Below are 21,416 nucleotides of genomic sequence, written 5' to 3'. Positions count from 1 at the left end.
TTTTGAGCTACAGTGTGCATGAGCCCATAGAAATGAAGTGTTCTTGTAACTTCCTGTGAGATGAACAGAAAACAAAAACAAGCTTGTGTTCCTTCTGTAATCTACTAATTCCATCAACCTCCATGTAAAGGAAATGTGCAAAGGCAAACATGTTTATAGTAGGTTGGGTAGTTAGCCACCCAGGGACAGAAAGTGTGTTATTTACAGGATTCCCAGATCAAAATAAAAAAAAAAGCCTAAGGGCTCTTTCACACAGGCGGATCTGTGCCAATCTGCCCTGTGTTTATCTCTGTAGACTGCGCAGGGACGGACCTGTCAGAGCGCCGCTCTCCCCTATGGGAGATCGGATGATGACGGACCACAGAGTCCGTCATCACCCGATCCGATGACGGATGGAAAAAATGGAATTACGTACGGTAATGTCCTTTTCCAGGAGTCTTTCAGGACAGCCACCTTTGAGACACTGGCTCCTCCCCTCTTAGGAAACACCGCCTTCATTTTCATGATTTAAGCCTCCTCCTCCCTTCGTTCCTCAGTTCTTCCAGAGTACCTCCGGCCAACTGGGGAGACACAAGAACACGTCAAATAAACAAACTTTTAAGTCTTACCTGACGGCCTCATGTAATGAGTTCCCGATGATCTGCAAAAAACTTGGGTGGGAACCGGTGCGGTCCTGAAAGACTCCTGGAAAAGGACATTACCGTACGTAATTCCATTTTTCCCCAATCGTCTTTCAGGACAGCCACCTTTGAGAGGATAAGCGAGTACCCTGTCTTAGGGTGGGACCTACTGCTTGCAGCACCTTGTGACCAAAGGGCTTGGTCTTTGGCTGAGAGAAGATCCAATCTATAGCGCTTCACGAACGTAGAAAACTTGAACCACGTTGCGGCTCTACAGATCTGTTCAGGAGACACACCAGCCCACATTGTCTGCGGAGTTGCCGCTGTCCTGGCTGAGTGTGCTTTAATTCTAACTGGAGGCTTTAATACCCCAACCGCGCAAGTCTGCCCAATGGCTGACCTTAATCATCTGGTTAGCGTACGTCTAAAGGCTTTGGAACCCTTCCTAGCCCCTGGAAGTAACACCAAAGGTAAATCAGACTTCCTGAACTGGCTTTGTGTAACCAAAATAATGAAGGACACGTCCAATAAGATGTGTTCCTGTTCGCTCACTGGTTTTGAACGAAAAATAGGCAGCATAATCTCTCGGACTCTCTGAGGATTAGAGACTACCATTAGGTAAAAAGGCCAGAATGGTCTTAAAAACTGAATGGTCTGGAAAGGGAGTGCCTTAACAGAAAGGGTTTCGAGTTTACTCACTTTCCTTGCCGCAGTGATCGCCACAAAAAACACAGTTTTGAGAGTGATCAACCATAACCAGCCAGATTCCAATTGCTGAAAAAGGTTCCTTTGTGGGAACCTGTAAAACTAATGAGTGACCCCGACTGGGAAGGGGGCGACCAAGGGCTTGGTCTTTGCCTACTTAAGGCTCTAAGAACCTTACTATACCAAGGTCTGATGTTAGATGCCCTTCCAGGAATACGCTAAAAGCGAAAACCTGACTCTTCAATGTTTATGGGGCTAAACCTTTATCTGCCCCTGACTGCAGGAACTCTAGAACGGCTACGAGGCTGTGCACCTTGAAGGAGTTCTCTGAGCATCAACTGTTGAACCGTCTCCATACCTTCAAGAAAATGGTCTGAGTTTCTATTTACCTGCAATTCAGAAGAGTGGCTATTAAACAGTCTGAGACCTCTTTGCCCTTCAGCAATTCCTTCTCAGTAGCCAAGCTGCAAGAATCCACCTGGGGACCGCAGACTGGACCCTGGGACAAGGGACACTCCTAGACCGGGAAAACCCGGGGGGGGGGGGGTTCCACTGACAGGCCCTTCAGAATGGAGAACCACGGCCTCCTGGGCCCAAGAGGTGTGATTAGAAAATAGGTAGTAATCTCCACCTGAAAACTTCCCTGACCCTGCAGGAATCAGAACGGGAGGGGAGAAAGCATAGCACTTAGAGAAACCCTAACTCTGTGCTTTAGTGTGTCTGCTCCCGACCTCCCATCTCCCCTGTTCATGGAACAGGAGATGGCTTCCTTTGCGTTTTCCCTTGAGAAAAAGAGAGGTCTATCCAAGGAATCCCCCAACTCTGGGTGATCCATTCGAAGAACCTCCTGCTTGAGAACCTGGTTGCTCTGAGGAAATCTAATATCAGGATTTGCTCTCCTTCAAAACAGATCACTGAAAAGACAGGATTTTAATATTCGGCCCATCTGAGGATGGCCTTCGCTAGGACCCATAAGGATCTGCTCCAGGAGTCCCCGTCCTGTCGACGCAAGTCACTGCCAAGGGATTGTTTCCATGACTCTTACATGAAGTCTCCAGAGAACTCTGAGAGGTCCTGAGAACCAGATCTACTGTTCTCAACTCCCTCCAATTTGAGGATCTCTTAGATTCCTTCCTCTCCCAGGTACCCTGTACCAAACAGGAGTCTAGGTGTGTACCCCAACCTAAGCCGTTCGTATTGGTTGTAACCACCCTGGATACTGGGAAACTCCATTCTACGTCTTGTAACAAACGTGCTCCCTTTCCCAAAGGGACCTCTTTACCTGAGTTGGAACCAAAGAGTCCCAAGACCCCTGACTGTGGTCCCAAAGCTTCAAGATGAATAGTTTACAGAGGACGGTAACATGACCCCGTCCACTGAACTGCTAGGAGCGTGGCTGTCAGTAAACTCAACCTGCCTAACTGAGTTTTTGACGGTTGCCCTGGAGAAACAACAGTGCTCTGTCTATCTTCTGGATCTTCTCCAAGGAGGGAAGACCTTTTGTTCTGTTGAGCCCAGCACCTACCCCAGGAAGGTGACCCCCTGGTAAGGAATTTAAGTTGGGTTTCTCTAGGTTCAGAGGCCAACCCAGGCTCACTAACAGGTCTTTTGTTACCTGTTGATCCCAAATCGACTGCGTCAGAGAAGGTACAAACCGGAGAAGATCTTCAGGACACACGATCACCGAGACTCCCCTGAGACGCAGGAATGCCAGAACTTCTACCATCACTTTGGTGAAGATAGGAGGAGGAAAGGGATAGCCCAAAAGGGAAGTGCTTTGAACTGAATGTGTAGCACCCCTACAGAAGTTATCACTGCCAGCCTAAGGAAACGCTGGTGGTTCTCTGCAATGGGAATATGCAGGTATGCATCCATACTATCCATGCCCTGAAACAGTTTTGGTGGAAGAGGTGCCCTCACCCAGTGACCAAAACCAACGAAAGCCATCTGTAGGTGACTAAGACACACAGACGTTTCAGGTTCAGGATGAGCCTGAACTTTTTTCCCAAAGGCTTGTGAACCACAAAAATGTGAGAATAGGAGCCCTTTCTATATATCCTGCTGGGACCTGTATTACCACTTCCTGTTCCTCTAACTCCTGAAGAGGAAAGAAGGGCACATTTTGGCAGCTCAGTGACAAGGAGTCTCAAAAGAGGAGAGCTCTGAAAACTCCAAACGGTAACCTCTTACGATGATCCCCAACACAAACTGATTGGAGGTGATCATCTCCCACTGGGGGAGGAAGGCCCCTTTTTTTACTGCTCCCCATATTTCTTCTTAAGGGGAAAGGCCTTTTTTTATCAGCCGTGCGATCTAGCACTGCTTCAAGACCTGGCCCAAACAGCAGTAAATAGTAGCAGTAACAGCAGTCTCCTGTAAAAAGGATTCCAGAGCTTTGCTTTGGACGCCTTGTCCCCCTGCCATGTCTTCAGCCTTAAGGCCCTCCAGGCTGAGTTGGTCAGAGCCGAGGACCTTGCATACATTCGCATGGATTGAGCCGAAGCACCCGCAGTGTATGCTGACTCCTTAAGCACCATGGGAAAGGAGGATAGAAAAGTCTCCTCTGCCGTCATTGCTTCATGCATTAATCTGGATAAGCCAACACTTCATATTACGAGCCACCACTGTGGCTGCTATGTCAGGCTTAAAGATTTTCTTATGATAAATCCCAGGCATCCTTCAGAAGTGAATCCATCCAACAGCAGGTTTCCTGTAAAAAAGGATTACACAGAGCTTTTGCCTTGGACGCCTTGACCCCCTGCCATGTCTTCAGCCTTGAGGCCCTCCAGGCTGAGTTGGTCAGAGCCGAAGATCTTGCATACATTCGCCTGGATTGAATCGAAGCAGCGTATGCCAACACCTTAAGCAGCATGGGAAAGGAGGATAGAAAGTCTCCTCTGCCGTCATTGCTTCATGCATTAATCTGGCTAAGCCGACACTTCATATTATGAGCCACCACTGTGGCCGCTATGGCAGGCTTAGATATTTTCTTAAGAGAAAAAGCCCATGCATCCTTCAGAAGTGAGTCCATCATTTCAAACATAGGGTCTGAAAGTATTCCCATGTCCCTGAGGACAGGTCAGTATGCCTGGACGTCTGAAGAAAGGTAGTCTCTAACCTGGGAGATTCTATTCCAGACAAGAGCTTCCTCTTCCGCCCAAGAAAAAACCTTTGCTTTAATGCACCGGAAAAGAAAGGTTTTCCTTCGGGACCCCGCCATCCTGATGGCATCGATCAAGACATCTGATCGTGGGGTGACAATGCCTTCTTCCTAAAGTGGTATGAATAGCTCTCAAGAGCTTATCCACTTCATCCAGGGGGAAGTTTATATCGAGGGGTTCTTTTGGGTTCCCCACCCAAGCCCTCACCTTTATCAGATTCCCTTGGGAGTCTGAGACGGCACTGTGAACTTCTTCCTCAACTTCCTCTCTGGAACCCTCTAGACTCTCCCTTAACCTGCAGGAGGAACATCCATCGGGTTAGGTGGAACACTCTGCTGTGCTGGTGAAAGAGTGCTCTGGAGCTGAGGCCACTGGAACCTTCACAGAAGCCGCCAGGTATGCACCGTGTTCTGCTGCCTGTTTCCTGATGGCGCTCAAACAGGGACCTGAACCCTCTGAGGCCACTGGAACCTTAGGTTAAAGGTCTGACTGAGCTATCCGGTGCTTCAATACACTCTTTACCAAGTGCCTTTGAACCAGGGATTCCCCCAAAGAGGCTCTATATGAAGGACGCTCCCTCCTAGAACCAAGGGGAGACTTGCTCATGTCCTTCAGAGACCTAGAGATAAAAGAGCAGCATAAAATCCTAAAAAAAGAAACACCAGCACTACTTAAGAGGACCACCGGGAGTGCCCTCCCCTAGGATCAATCTTCATCTGGATCCCAGACGCACTGCCCTTCCCCCCGACCACCTAGGGGGAAAAAACACCAGTGGAGCTACTGGTTGTAAGGTAAGGGAACCCCTCGCCAGGGCTTTTACCTTTGAGTGGCTGGTGCCGTTACTCCTGGAGCTCCCGAAGCCACTGCTTTGGACATTCTCCTGTTGAGGAAGAGTGGTACGAACGTGCCTCCAACAGCTACCTGTGCAACTGTAGAAAGAGAGGCTGCACCAGCCGAACGCTAGGTTCCCCTCCACGTGCCGCGTCCGGAACCGGAAGACGCGGATCCAACGAAGAGGTCCGCCCCCACCGGAATTGACGTCGCCCGCCAACCGGTCCGGCCTCTGGCTCCCAGCCGACTGGATACACAGGGGGGCCTTGGACGTCCTCGTTGCAGCGCCCCACTGGGCGAAACGCAGGGATGAACCTCCCCAAAAACTTCCTGCTTTCCCCAAGCGAAGATTGGAGTGCGTATAGAGAAAAAGGTCAGTCAAAAGTTCAGCTTCCCCAGCCGACCGGACTGCCTGTTCCGTTAAAACACCCGCGGGTGAACGGACGGACGACCCTGTAAAACTTCCTGCTTTCCCCAAGCGAAGTTTAGGGTGTATAGACAGTACGAACGCTTCAGCTCCCCGCTGATCCGACTGTCAAGGGCCGACCGATAGACGGTCGGGTAACCGAGTGGGGCCGGGGCTCCGCTCGGATAGCTTCAGTCTCACCAACCGAATTCAGCTAAGGTTCCTTAGCGATGTCTCCCCACCGGAGGAAACACCATAACTGAGGAACGAAGGGAGGAGGAGGCTTAAATCATGAAAATGAAGGCGGTGTTTCCTAAGAGGGGAGGAGCCAGTGTCTCAAAGGTGGCTGTCCTGAAAGACGATTGGGGAAAGTAGGTTTTTCCTCTGTCACACTTTTTCGGATCGGAGTGGGTCGGATGTCAGCGGACATGTCACCGTTGACATCCGACACTCCAAAAACCTCTATGGAGCATCCGTTCAGGTCCGCCTAAAAAACTGGCAGGCGGACCTGAATAGATCGGTCATGTGAAAGAGGCCTAAAGCCTAGTAGCAGTTGGAGCCGCTGTACTAATGATCTGATGTGTTCTGACAGGAGTATGGCCCTCAGTCAGAACACTTTGTTCAGCGCTCTCAGCCAACTGGGAGGATGTAATGTATTACATTATTGTTTTTTGGGTTAAGCTACACCTTAAATATATGCACTATTGCTGCACTATGTATAAAAAATAAAAATAAAACTTAAAGAGTATAAATTTAAATAGAACAGAATGGAGAAGCACCAACCCATTGCGTGATCTCAGTATATTATAAACACCTGCATTTCTGTTCAGATAGGGGCTCTATAAAGTTTTAACTACATACAGACAGTCAGAAAGTAAACAGCTTTTGCTGTGCTCCCACTTCAGGAAACCCATAATGCTAGGCAAATCTTGTATTGGAGTGTTATGCTGGGTGCACATGGGCTGAAAATCTTCTGGTTCGGCAGTCTGTTTGACAGAAGCCAGTCTAAGGACCTGCTTTTGTTGAAGGGACATGTTGGAAACCAGCATCTAAATAGTGCTTGCAGCCAATGGCTGCGAGTGCTGATTAGTGTGTTCGACATGTTTATTTGTAAAAAGATTATGTAAAAGATCAGTTAAATTTTTAATTCAAAACCTAAAAGCATAGATGAAATGAACTCAAGTCCATGATATATTCCTTTATTCACCATTTGCGCCATTTATTTGCCTAAAGTGGCAGTCCAGCCATTGTTTTCTTTAGACAGTTTGAGAAGGTAGGAACCCTGATCACATTTGTTTGCGTTTTCTCCTTTACTTCTTGTCCCCAAGACACGACAGGTAATCTCCCTAAATGAAGGGGAAATTTCTCTTTTGAGATTGGATGCCCACATTGGGTGATTTTTCCTCACCTCTTGCTTGGGTAAAATAAAATGTGTCTAATTTTGTATTTCCAAACATTTTCTGTGCCATAGTCAAGGGACATGAAGTTCAAGTGATATTAAAAGCTGATTTTTTTTTTTAAATAACAAACATGTCATACTTACCTGCGCTGTGCATGCTCCATTCACACATGGAGCGTGGTTTGGCCCTGCCCTGGCTCTCTCGTCATTGGCTCACTGGCAGTGATTGACAGCAGCGGGGGCCAATGGCTGATGTCTCAGTGAATGAGGAAGAGTCTTTGGAGAGCCGCTGCTCTCATGCACATTGCTGGATTGACAGGTGGCTCATGTAAGTATTGGAGGAGGGGGGGAGCTGAGCGGCGGGTGCTGCGCACAGAAGGTTTGTTACTTTAATGCCTAGAAATTATGGCCTGGTGGGAGCACTGTTGTTATGGGAGAACATCATACAACGTCCTCCCAGAGCCTGCCTCTCGCACAGCCATGCAGTGGCACGGTCTTTCACTGGCTGTGTCCACCAAACACAGCTGATGACTGATCAGTGTACCGGCCCGCTGCCAGTGTCATGTGATTACCGTGACCAATCACAGCACATCACATGACAATTGTAAACAATGAATGGCTTCCTTTCATGCCATCTATTGTATACAATTGTGTTGCTAGCTGTGATTGGTCACAGTGAACACATGGTACAGACCAGCCAATCATAGCTAATCACAACAAGAGACACTGAATAAACTAGTAACCATTTTAATCAGTAAAAATGGTTACTTATACCAATCACTTCCCCAGAGTGGTACAGTGTTACTATAGTGTGTTAGATAAGAAAATAGTTTAGAAAAAAATACAAAAAAAAAATTAATTATTATTATTCTTCTTATTTTTTTTTTAACATACTGTCACCAGTCAGTGTCCCTTATCACTACCACGGCAGTTATATGAGAACGCTGTACTGCACTGGTTATTTTATTTCTTCAATTTCAAATAATTGTGACAAAAAAGTACAACTGAAAAAAAACTGGCTATGCCTCTTACTAAATACCTTTGACTATCTACATTCCAAAAAGGGGTAATTTGGGGGATATTTTTTACTCTCCTGCCATTTTTGGGCCTCAAGAAATGAGATAGGCCATTAGTACATCAGGATTCATCAATTTTCAAATATATTTGTTAGTTTGTGGACTATATAACTTTCCTTCAGACTGAATAATATACACTGATTTGGGTTATTTTCACCAAAAAAATGTAATGGAATACATTTTGACCTTTAATTTATGAAGAAAAAATATTTATTTGCTAAATTTTAACAGAATCAAAGAAAATGCCTGTTTTTCAAAGTTTTAAATTTTTTTTATGGCAAAAAATAAAAAGCCCAGTGGTGAGTAAATGCCACCAAAAGAAAGCTCCATTTGTGTGAAATAAAATGAAAAACATTTTATATGGTACTGCATTGCATCACTGCATGATTGCCATTCAAATTGTGACAGAGCTGAAAGATTAAAAATTGGCCTGGGCAGGAAGTGCCTGGTGTTGAAGTGGTAAAAGTTATTTTTCTTGTTTATTATTTTAATAACAAAAATCATATTTACCTGTTCTTTTTGGGTTCCCTGCTGGCTCTCCTGGCTCCCCTCCACCATGTGCCACCATAGCAAGTGGCTTGGAATGGGGGCACATGATCGTCACCTCACCTGCTGTGATTGAGAGCAGCAGGAACCAATAGCTTCTGCTGCTGTGTCTGAGCCAATGAGGAGGGAGACTGGCATTTCTCTTGTGCACAGCACTGGATCAAGATCGGGCTCGGGTAAATAAAAGTGGGAGCTGGAGGGAGAGGCTGCACACAAATTTTTTTTAGTGTAATGTAGAAAATGCAGTAAGATTTCAGAAAAACTTTAGCCTTAAAGTGTTACTAAACCCACAACAGTAAAATCAGTCTATATATATGCAGTAAAGCATGCTTGTTCTACTCACTGTAGGACCTAAGGAGTTAGTCCTCTGCATTGTGTAAAACGGTTGCTTGATCCTATATGCACAAATCCTCCTCTTTCTTTATCGTACATCACGGAACACAGAGCCACAGTAATTACTTTATGGGTTATATGGCACCTTCAGATGATGGACACTGGCACACCCTAAACAGGAAGTTCAAGAGGTGCTGTGCTGAGCTCCGCTGGAATATTCCTTGCTGGGGCAAGCTATGTAACCAGATCCATTCAAAGTGTCTTTTCCAGGCCAAATTGAATGGTACCCGGGCTTCGTGTCTGAAGAAACAAGGTTTTGTAATGCTTATCTTTTTAGAGAGCTTTTAGAGAGATTTGTTTTTTTCAGTCATATTCCTGGAGGGGTGCTTTACATGCTTAGGGCTGTGGATTCCCCAATAAAAAGGGGGCCCCAGTCCCTGAAGGTTTTTTAACGGAGCCCACCATGAGTGGTGAAGATTGGGTCTGTTACCACAGAATCCTGCAGCTGGATAAGGTAAGGGAGATCCCAAAGGAATTTTTCTAATTCTTGTGGGTTTTCTCCTTTAAAAGTAAATACCGTCATGCCTATAGTCACCACCAGGGGCTGTCAAGAGCATGCACCTGATTCCATGCTTGTCAGTCTCGCTCTGTGATACAGGCTGTACGCTTCGCCCAGCCAAGCTCCAGGTAAGACGTGGGGGGGTTTCTCCTTGGAATTTCCCCGCACCTGGATATCTCCATTCCAGGAGGCAGAGGGAGCATGGCGGCAGTCGGCGGTGGTCCGCGCCGCTCCCGCTGCCATTCCAACAGTTCCCATCAGCAGCTCTCCTTCACCCCAGCCCTCCTCCATGGGATTCGGTCGGATCGGAGCCTGCTTGCATGGCAAAATATTATAATTTGAAATAGATGGGGGGGCGCGGTGGGTGGTCGTAGAAAGGGGGTGGGGCTTAGCAGCGTTGGCGTGCTTCAGCGTCCACAATGCGGCCTGTGTAGCTATAAAATGCACCTTTTTTCAGGTGCATACAGCTGAAGGAGGGACACAGAGCGGACGGGTGGCACGTGAGTGTGGGTGACTCAGGCATTCCCAGGCACATTTAGTTAAGCATCAGGCTGAGCTTAATAGCAGAAGCAGTTGTTGGACCAGCAGTGGGTGCATTTTTTTGGTAGTACCTCTGCATTTGTGCTTAGCACTATGACCAGAGGGGGTAGTACAAATACCACAAAAACCAAGTGCACAAAGGGGTCACACACAAGCCCTAAGGACCCTCTAATGAGCCATCTGGATCATCAAGGGCCGCAATTGCTTCCGACACTTCAGCCCCTGTCTATATAACTGAGCAAGTTTTCTCCTCAGCTATGAGTGGATTGGAGGAAAGATTAGTGGCTTTAATTGCATCTTCAGAGAGTGGAATAAAACGCATTAGATCCCCTTCTACCACCCAGGATCCTCAAGCAGAGGAACAGTGGAAAGGGGAAGATGAATCCCCCTCAGGAGACCATGAAGAGGCTGATGATCTTCCGAGAGATCAAGTGGGGAAGGACCTTCTTCAGCTTCACATGCTGAGAAGTTGCTGGTGCATTCTCTTACTGAAATGGTCCACTCCACATTTAATCTACCCTTAACGGAGTCAGTTGAAGAGCCCACTTCTTGTTTGGGTTCACTAAAGCCTCCTCAAGCCTTGCATGCTTTTCCTGTCCATTCATTACTTGAAAAGCTTATGTATTTTGTAGTGATGCACCGAAATTTCGGCCGCCGTAACATATCGGCTGAAAATTTGTCGAAAGAGAAAAACGGCCGATAATGGAGCCGAAAATGGGGCGTGGCCTGGGTGGGGGCGGGGCTCCGACCCCCGCCCCTGGTGACGCCCATCATGGGGGGTGTATAGCGCAGGAGAGCCGCCTCCGCCGCTTGTTTGATCACAGCGCGGGGAACATCACAGCTTTCATTTCAATAGCTGTGTGTTCCCGGCCGCGCGCCGTCACACACAGCCCCTCCCCCTTGTCCAGGCACTTAGATAGACAGATCATCCGCATTATTGGACGGATGATCTGTCTATCAAAGTGCCCGGACAAGGGGGAGGGGCTGCGTGTGACGGCGCGTGGCCGGGAACACACAGCTATTGAAATGAAAGCTTTGATGTTCCCGGCGCTGTGATCAAACAGGCGGCGGAGGCGGCTCTCTTCCCTGCACACAGTGCACAGGCTGGCTGCAAAATGGCACACAGGCTGCAATGGGACACACTGGCTGCAATGGGGCACACTGGCTGCAATGGGGCACACTGGCTGCAATTGGCTGCAATGGGGCACACTGGCTGCAATGGGGCACACTAGCTGCAATTGGCTGCAATGGGGCACACTAGCTGCAATTGGCTGCAATGGGGCACACTAGCTGCAATTGGGCACACTGGCTGAAATTGGGCACACTGGCTGCAATTGGCTGCAATGGGGCACACTAGCTGCAATTGGCTGCAATGGGGCACACTAGCTGCAATTGGGCACACTGGCTGCAATTGGGCACACTGGCTGCAATTGGCTGCAATGGGGCACACTGGCTGCAATGGGGCACACTGGCTGCAATGGGGGATGCCTCCTGTACCACGTCCTCTGTCTCTGACCATCTCCTGTACCATGTCCCCAGTCTGACCATCTTCTGTACCGTGTCCCCTGTCTCTGACCATCTCCTGTACCATGTCCCCAGTCTCTGACCATCTCCTGTACCATGTCCCCAGTCTCTGACCATCTCCTGTACCATGTCCCCAGTCTCTGACCATCTCCTGTACCGTGTCCCCAGTCTCTGACCATCTCCTGTACCGTGTCCCCAGTCTCTGACCATCTCCTGTACCGTGTCCCCAGTCTCTGACCATCTCCTGTACCGTGTCCCCAGTCTCTGACCATCTCCTGTACTGTGTCCCCAGTCTCTGACCACCTCCTGTACCATGCATGCAGTCTCTGACCACCTCCTGTACCATGCATGCAGTCTCTGACCACCTCCTGTACCATGTCCCCAGTCTCTGACCATCTCCTGTACCGTGTCCCCAGTCTCTGACCATCTCCTGTACCGTGTCCCCAGTCTCTGACCATCTCATGTACCATGTCCCCAGTCTCTGACCATCTCCTGTACCGTGTCCCCAGTCTCTGACCACCTCCTGTACCATGCATGCAGTCTCTGACCACCTCCTGTACCATGTCCCCAGTCTCTGACCATCTCCTGTACCATGTCCCCAGTCTCTGACCATCTCCTGTACCATGTCCCCAGTCTCTGACCATCTCCTGTACCATGTCCCCAGTCTCTGACCATCTCCTGTACCATGTCCCCAGTCTCTGACCATCTCCTGTACCATGTCCCCAGTCTCTGACCATCTCCTGTACCATGTCCCCAGTCTCTGACCATCTCCTGTACCATGTCCCCAGTCTCTGACCACCTCCTGTACCATGTCCCCAGTCTCTGACCACCTCCTGTACCATGTCCCCAGTCTCTGACCACCTCCTGTACCATGTCCCCAGTCCCTGGCCACCTCCTGTACCATGTCCCCAGTCTCTGACCACCTCCTGTACCATGTCCCCAGTCTCTGACCACCTCCTGTACCATGTCCCCAGTCCCTGACCACCTCCTGTACCATGTCCCCAGTCTCTGACCACCTCCTGTACCATGTCCCCAGTTTCTGACCACCTCCTGTACCATGTCCCCAGTCTCTGACCACCTCCTGTACCATGTCCCCAGTCTCTGACCACCTCCTGTACCATGTCCCCAGTCTCTGACCACCTCCTGTACCATGTCCCCAGTCTCTGACCACCTTCTGTACCATGTCCCCAGTCTCTGACCACCTTCTGTACCATGTCCCCAGTCTCTGACCACCTCCCGTACCATGTCCCCAGTCTCTGACCACCTCCTGTACCATGTCCCCAGTCTCTGACCACCTCCTGTATAAAAATATTTTTTAAAAACAGTCATTTTCGGTATCTGTGCTGTTTCGGTATCGGTTTCGGTTTTCGGCCTAGTGTATTTTTCATTTTCGGTATTGGTTTCGGCACCAAAAAACCCATTCGGTGCATCCCTAGTATTTTGAGTGGGATCACCCAGATAAGCATTTTTTCCCTCCTAAAAAGTTTTCAACACTTTATCCTATGGAGGAAAAATTTACTAAGTTGTGGAGTATACCAGCAATTTACGCTGCTATATCCTCTGTGAATAAAAGTTTGATTTGTCCGGTTGACAATGCGCAAATGCTTAGGGATCCAACTGATAAAAAACAAAAATTGGAATTCCTGTTAAAAAAACATTTTCTCATTGGCAGGTTCAGTGGCTCAACCTGCAGTAGCGGCAATTGGGGTATGTCAATCCTTGAGAGACCATTTGAAATAGGTGCTCAAGGTGTTCTCTGAACAGCAGGCCCAGGAGTTAACCGAGCTGCCAGCAGCTTTGTGTTTTTCCATGACGCAACCAGAGATTCTATTTTTCAAACCTCTCGCCTTACGCTTGGGTTGGTACATATGCATAGAATCTTATGGTTGAAAAGTTGGTTCGCCCGAAGCGCCATGCAAAAAGTTCCTGGCTGGTTTTCCTTTCCACGGTGAAAAGCTGTTTGGGGAGGATTTGGACAAATACGTCTAAAAAATGTCAAGTCGGAAAAGTACCATTTTGCCACTTAAGAAAAATAGTAAACGTTCCTCATTTAAATGGGCTCTTTCTCCAGTGCGAGGGGCATTGGGCTCCCGGCAGTCGCAACGGCCTCCACCATCAGGTTCCAGAGGTAAACCTCAGGGTCAACCCCAGGGACAAAATAAATCCTGGGGGAGGAAACCCACAAGACAGAATGCTAAAGCCTCTAAATGGAGGGACGGCCTCGCTCGCTCAAGGGGGTGGAAGACTTCTGCAGTTCTCAAAGGTCTGGCAGAAAGAATTTTGACATGAGTGGTCTCCACAATATCTCTAGGTTACAAACTAGATTTCCGAGAATTCCCGTCTCCTCAGGTCAAATGTCCCAAAAGATCCAGAGAAAAAGTCTCTCTTTCTAGCGTTAGACCAACTTTTACTTTTGACGCAAAAAGGGATCACGGTGGTCCTCATGGAAGTGCAGGGGTTGGGGTTTTATTCAAACCATTTCACAGTGCCAAAACCAAATGGGGATGTCAGACCCATTCTAGATCTCAAAGATCTAAACCGGTTCCTGAAAATGTGCCCTTTTCGCATGGAATCAATCCAATCAGCAGTCTCCATTACAAGGAGGAGAACTTCTGGCATCAATCGACATCAAGGTTGCACACCTATTTTCCCCGCTCACCAGAATTATCTGCGTTTCGAAGTAGAAAAGCTTAATTTTCAGTTTGTAGCCTTGCCCTTCGGTCTAGCTACTGCACCACGGGTGTTTACAAAACTTCTGGCCCTTCCTCTGGCCAGATTAAGGACTCGCGGTATAACAATAATAATGTAACCCGCTTGGACCAAAGCATGGTCAACACACTAAACTACCTGGATTACCTAGGGTGGGTCCTCAATCTAGAGAAATCTTCTTTAAAGCCAGTAAGATTAGAGTACTTGGGTCTAATTATAGATACAGCCCAGAAGAAGGTGTTTTTACCCCAGGCAAAGATCAGCGCCCTAAATGAGCTGGTTCAGGTGGTCAGGGCAAAGAATGCTCCTTCCATTCGCCTTTTTATGAGGTTGTTGGGGAAGATGGTGGCTTCATTCGAAGCAGTTCCCTTTCGAAGCAGTTTCATTCAAGACTGCTGCAAAATAATATCCTATCAGCCTGGAACAAGAAGGTTCAAGCACTAGATTTTCCGATGCGTTTGTCGCCAAAAGTGTGCCAGAGCCTCAGCTGGTGGAGGATACCCGAGAATCTGCAGAAGGGGAAATCCTTCTTAATAATTACCTGGAAGGTGGTAACAACAGATGCCAGCCTTTCAGGTTGGGGAGCAAAGGACCATGCCCATCAACATTCTAGTGATTCGGGCAGCGCGTCTAGCCTTAAGGGCCTGGACATTCAGGTTGCAGAATTCTCCTGTCAGAATTCGAACCAACATTGCCACAGCAGTGGCTTATATCAATCACCAAGGGGGCACCAGAAGTCAGGCAGCCCAGGGAGAGGTAAACCATAACCTAACCTGGGCAGAAAAACATGTGACGTGCATATCGGCAATCTTCATTCCAGGGGTAGAGAACTGGCAGGCAGACTACTTAAGTCGCCAGCAGTTGTTCCCAGGGGAATGGTCCCTTCACCCCGACATCTTCCTGGCTATATGCCAAAGATGAGGGATCCCGGATGTAGATTTGTTTGCGTCCAGGTTCAACAAAAAAAGTCAACAACTTTGTGTCAAGAACAAGGGATCCACTCACATACGGAACAGATGCGTTGGTGACCCCGCGGGATCAGTTCTCACTGATTTATGCATTCTCTCCTATTCTGCTGCTACCTTGACTTCTTCGCAGGATCAAGCAGGAAAGGAAGTTGGTAGTTCTTGTGGCCCAGAAGATCTTGGTATGCAGAAATAGTAAAGATGGCGGTAAGAGCCCTATGGACCCTACCACCACTTCCAGACCAGCTATCACAGGGACCAGTGTTCCATCCTACTTTACGAACGCTAAATCTAACAGTTTGGCTATTGAAACCCACATTCTGAAGAATCGTGGGCTTTCAGGCTCAGTGATATCTACCTTGACTAATGCAAGGAAGCCAGCTTCCAGAGTCATTTATTATAGTGTCTGGAAGGCATATGTTTCCTGGTGTGAATCCAGGGGTTGGCATCCTAGGAAGTATGTCATAGGTAGAATTCTTGCCTTTCTGCAAATGGGGCTAGAGATGAAACTGGCCTTGAGTACTATCAAGGGCAATGTCTCAAACTTATCGGTATTGTTTCAACATCCGCTTGCTTCGTATTCTTTGGTCCGAAGCTTTATACAGGGGGTAACACGACTCAATCCACCAGTTAGAGCATCCCTGAACCCTTCGGACTTGAATTTACTGTCGGCACTACAGAAAAAGCCTTTTGAGCCGATACAACATATTCCTTTGGTCCTTTTGACAAGGAAGCAAATTTTTCTGGTAGCCATTTCTGCAAGAAAGGTATTAGTTGGCAGCTCTTTCTTGTAAAGAGCCATATTTAATAATTCACAAAGATAGAGTAGTATTATAGTAGTATAGAGTAGTATTGCGTCCTCATCCTTTCTGCCAAAGGTGGTTTCAGGTTTCACCTAAACCAGGATATTATTTTACCTTCATTTTTTCCAGAACCGTGTTATGAGGAAGAAAAGTCACTACATTCTTTGCATGGAGCAGTCAAAATCTATTTGAAGGTGACTGCTCACATTCAGAAAACAGATGTTTTATTTATAAACTATTTTATAATGGTCTCAAAAATGTGTCGAAAGTGTCCAATTTGTCCGCTGCAATATCGCAGTCCCGATAAAAATCAAAGCTCACCGCCATTACTAGTAAACAAAAAATAATAAAAATGCCATAAATCTGTCCCCTATTTTGTAGATGCTATAACTTTTGCGTAAACCAATCAATATACGCTTATTGTGATTTTTTTTTACCAAAAATATGTAGAAGAATACATATCGAACTGAACTGAGGGAAAAAATTGTTTTTGTTTTTTTAAATTTAGGATGTTTATTATAACAAATGTAAAAGATATTGTGTTTTTTTCAAAATTGTCACTCTTCTTTTGCTTGTAGCGCAAAAAATAAAAATTGAAGAGGTGATCAAATACCACCAAAAGGAAACTCTAATTGTGGGGAAAAAGGGACGTAAATTTTGTTTGGGTACAGCATTGCGCATGTCAGTTAAAGCGACACAGTGCCATATCGCAAAAAACGGCCTGGTCATTGAGCATCCAAATCTTCCGGGGCTGAAGTGGTTAATCGGGAAAAAAAAACATACAAAAAAACATAATATGCAATTTTTTCCTTTATTTAAAATAATAATGAGAAAAATTTTGTGTTACACAGGTATCCTGTCATGATGGGGTTTATAGTACAAGAAACCCCGCCAGGAACACCAAAGATGTGGCACTATCCCCCCCCCCCCCCCGCCTCGTACACAGGGGATTGTGTAACACTCGGACAGAGGCAGGACTGACAGGCAGGAAGGTGTGTACAGACCAAAGAATCGATAATGAAAATTGTCAACACCAATTTTCATTGATTTTGTTGATTAATCATTCCAGCCCTATTTAAATTTATTTACTGCTGAGTTTTAATAAACACACACTCACCTGTTCCACAGTCAACCAATGCAGCCGCCTAAAGCCTCGCCCCTTCCCCTCACCTCTCCTCTGAGCTGGCATCACTAGTGTGGGCACTGGGCTGTGACAGCCTGTGGCTCCACAGCCGGATGCGCACTGCACATGCGTGAGTCTTGCTAAGCTGTCCTGAATGACCGAGCAATCTTCTGGGACCTGTGACGTGTCCCAGAAGACTGGAGGGAGGGAGGGGGGCCGGAGTCACCTAGGTGGTGTAGGCAGAAGTGGTAGCTGGGTACTTGCCAAAACTAGGTATCCACCCCCCCCCCCCCCCCAAAGGAGTTAGGACTCCTTAAAGCGGAAGTTCCATTTTTGGGTGGAGCTCCGCTTTAAGAGATTGCATTTCCATGTTCTGTGTCCTGTGGGAGACCAGATATAGTGAATGCAGAGTCCTGGGTTTAGTAACCCTTTAAGCCCTCATTCACATTGGAGAGACTTATCATGCGATTTTTGACAGGTCAAATTACATGACAAGTCCCATCCCATTATCAGAAATCTCACTGTTCAAATAGATGCCAACTTTGTGTTGCCGCATTGATTCAAAAAAGTCTTTCCTGCACTACTTTTGGTGATTGCGGGTGCGACTTGAATAGACATCTGTGCATGAAGCCGTACAGAAGTCTTCCAAGTTGCACTGACATGCAGCTTTCAAATCGTGCCATTTTAGATGAAGATGCACGATTTCAAAGCTGCAGTCAATGTGAACAGCTGAAATCATTTAAAATGATGTAGGTGCTATATAAATCCTGTGTTATAATAATAATACATATAGAGCCTGTATTATAATAATAATACATATATATCCTGTATTATAATAATAATAATAATTATACATATAGATCCTGTATTATAATAATACATATATATCCTGTATTATAATAATAATACATATAGAGCCTGTATTATAATAATAATACATATAGAGCCTGTATTATAATAATAATAATAATACATATAGAGCCTGTATTATAATAATAATACATATAGATCCTGTATTATAATAATAATAATACATATAGCGCCTATATTATAATACTAATACATATAGATCCTGTATTATAATAATAATACATATAGATCCTGTATTATAATAATAATAATACATATAGATCATGTATTATAATAATAATAATAATACATATAGATCCTGTATTATAATTAACAATACATATAGAGCCTGTATTATAATAATACAGAGAGAGTGAGAGTAGCTACAAGCCGCTTACATGCAGTTCCGGTGTTCGGCCACATGATGGCAGAAGGTGTGAGTACAAAACAAACAAATTCCTGAGCGGGCACACGGCTTCCGGTGTGTGAAATCCGACCCATAAGAACGGATATAGTGTTCTATCATAGAATACATACAGGGTTATGAGTACACTATATATATATACTGTATAAAGCGGCTCTGTGATACAACCTGGAGCACATTCCAGCTGTTTTCCGCCTACAATGGAGGAAGCCGAGTGACCGAGCAGTAGGAAGAAGAAGAAGTAACTTGTAGGGGGATTCATGTTGGAGGAGACTGAGGAGGGATCCCTCTGTATATCATCCCCATCCACACCTCATCACATGACCCATCCACAGGAGTACTGCACTTCCTGGTCCATCACTCACACCGCCTCTGATTGGCTGCTTCAGTATGCTGACTGATGTATGGGAGATATTCATTGGTCCATCCTCCTGGCTCTACTAAAGAGGACAACTGATGTATGTCCATAGTCACCGGATTACAAACAATAAATCTGATAAAGGAGACTATCAAAAATAAAATCTAATAAAGGATAGATCTGTCTTTTTGTTATGCAGTTTAATAGAAGTGTGATTTTCTTGATTCAACAATTATACGCTATATTGGCAAAAGTATTGGGACGCCTGTCTTTACACGCACATGAACTTTAAAGAGGAAGTAAACCCTGATGGGTTTACTTCCTCTTTCATTCCCTGCACAGGCAAAGCATAATGGACTACTGTGCATCGCATAGTAGTCTAATATGTGTCACTTTCCTGACACAGGAGCCAGCGAAGTCACCGCTGTCCCCTGTAGTCCGGAGCGTCCATCTTCTTGGTGGGTCTCGCTGCTCCGCCGCTGTCATTTGGCTAAGCCGCGGTGACGTCACTCCCGCGCATGCGCACGGGAGCCGACACGCGCGGCAGCTCAGTCGTTGAAGATGCCACGCTCAGTGCGCTTGCGCGGCGCTGTCTACGGCGCATGCGCCGTAGACAGCGGTGCCTGTCTTCGGGCAAATATCTCTTAAACCGTGTAGGTTTGGAAGATATTTCTTGGACCTACAGGTAAGCCTTAATCTAGGCTTACCTGTAGGTCAAAGTGTGTTGTGAGGGTTTACAGCCACTTTAATGACATCCCAGTCTTAGTCCGTAGGGTTCAATATTGAGTTGGCCCACCCTTTGCAGTTATAACAGCTTCAACTCTTCTGGGAAGGCTGTCCACAAGGTTTAGTAGTGTGTCTATGGGAATGTTTAACCATTCTTCCAGAAGCTCATGTGCGAGGTCAGGCACTGATGTTGGACAAGAAGGTCTGACTCGCAGTCTCAGCTCTAATTCATCCCAAAGGTGTTCTATCGGGTTGAGGTCAGGACTCTGTGCAGCCAAGTCAAGTTCCTCAAACCCCAAACTCGCTCATCCATGTCTTTATGGACCTTTTTTTGTGCACTGGTCCAAATCATTTGGTGGAGGGAGGATTATGATGTGGGGTTTGTCTCCAGGTGTTGGGCTTGGCCCCTTAGTTCCAGTGATGGGAGCTCTTAAGGTGTCGGTATACCAAGACATGTTGGACAATTTCACGCTCGTAACTTTGTGGGAACAGTTTGTGGATGGACCCTTCCTGTTCCAACATGACTGCGCACCAGTGCACAAAACAAGAACCATAAGGACATGGATGAGCGAGTTTGGGGTGGAGGAACTTGACTGGTCTGCACCTCAACCTGATAGAACATCTCTGGGATGAATTAGAGCAAAGACTAGGAGCCAGGCCTTCTCGTCCAACATCAGTGCCTGACCTCACAAATGTGCTTCTGGAAGAATGGTCAAACATTCCCATAGACAGACATAGATATGTCCCTTTGAATTTGCTGCCATGCTATCGTGTGCACGTGTCAGTCGGGACCCCCGTGAGTCCGACTGTGGGTCCCACGGAATCAATCGCCCCAGGATACTCACAATCGTTTCACAGGGAGATGCCGATGTAAACAGCATCTCCCCGTTCTGCATAGCAACAAGTGACACTGATCTCTGCTCCCAGAGATTGGAGCAGAGATCAGTGATCTGTAAAACACAGCCACGCCCCCCACAGTTAGAAACATGCCCCTAGAATACACTTAACTCCTACACTGCCACCTCCTGGTTAACCCTTTCACTGCCAGTGTCATTTACACAGGAATCAGTGCATTTGTATAGCACTGATTGCTGTATAAATGACAATGATCCCAAAAATGTGTCAAAAATGTCCGATGTGTCCGCCATAATGTCGCAGTCACAATAAAAATCGCTGATCGCCGCCATTACTAATAAAAAATAATAATAATAAAAATGCCATAAAACCATCCCCTATTTTGTAAATGCTATAAATTTCAATCAATAATCGCTTATTGCAATTTTTTTATCAAAAATATGTAGAAGAATACGTATCGGCCTAAACTGAGGAAAAAAATGTTTTTTTTATATATTTTTTGGGGATATTTACTATATATAATGCTTTTTTTTCAAAATTGTCGCTCTTTTTGTTTATAGCTCAAAAAATAAAAAACACAGAGGTGATCAAATACCACCAAAAGAAAGCTCTACTTGGGGGGAAAAAAGGACATCAACTTTGTTTGGGAGTCACATCGCATGACCGCAAAATTGTCAGTTAAAGAGACACAGTGCCAAATCGCAAAAAGTGGTCTGGTCTTTGGCCAGCCAAATGGTTCAGTCTGAAAGTGGTTAAAGTTCATGTGTGTGTAAAGGCTGGTGTCCCAATACTTTTGGTAATATAGTGTAGATACATGTTCCTTCCTGTCCACCAAACCTGTTCCCAGATTATTACTATTATACGATTTATATAGCGCCAACAGTTTACGTAGCGCTTTACAATG

General features: G+C 46.3%; 1 protein-coding gene across 3 annotated transcripts in view; it reads right to left on the bottom strand.

Annotated features, from left to right (window-relative positions):
• IDS (iduronate 2-sulfatase) overlaps positions 1–18,922 on the bottom strand; it is a 66,880-nt gene extending 47,958 nt beyond the window's left edge. For 2 of the 3 annotated variants that reach the window (XM_077487449.1, XM_077487535.1), the window contains exon 1: positions 18,742–18,922. In XM_077487449.1, coding sequence (XP_077343575.1) covers positions 18,742–18,835 — 94 coding nt within the window. In that variant the 5' untranslated portion in view covers positions 18,836–18,922. Of the gene's footprint in view, positions 1–18,547; positions 18,668–18,741 lie in introns of those variants that run through there. The other variant, XM_077487369.1, reaches the window with a different exon arrangement.
• Between the last annotated feature and the right edge of the window lie 2,494 nt (positions 18,923–21,416).

Source organism: Lithobates pipiens, unplaced genomic scaffold (genome assembly GCF_037356315.1).
Source record: "Lithobates pipiens isolate NorthernLeopardFrog02 unplaced genomic scaffold, aLitPip1_a1.2 Scaffold_1, whole genome shotgun sequence".
In the NCBI taxonomy this organism is placed as follows: Eukaryota; Metazoa; Chordata; class Amphibia; order Anura; family Ranidae; genus Lithobates; species Lithobates pipiens.
The sequence above is the reverse complement of the archived record's forward strand: the minus strand, read 5'-3'. Positions and strand labels throughout refer to the sequence as shown.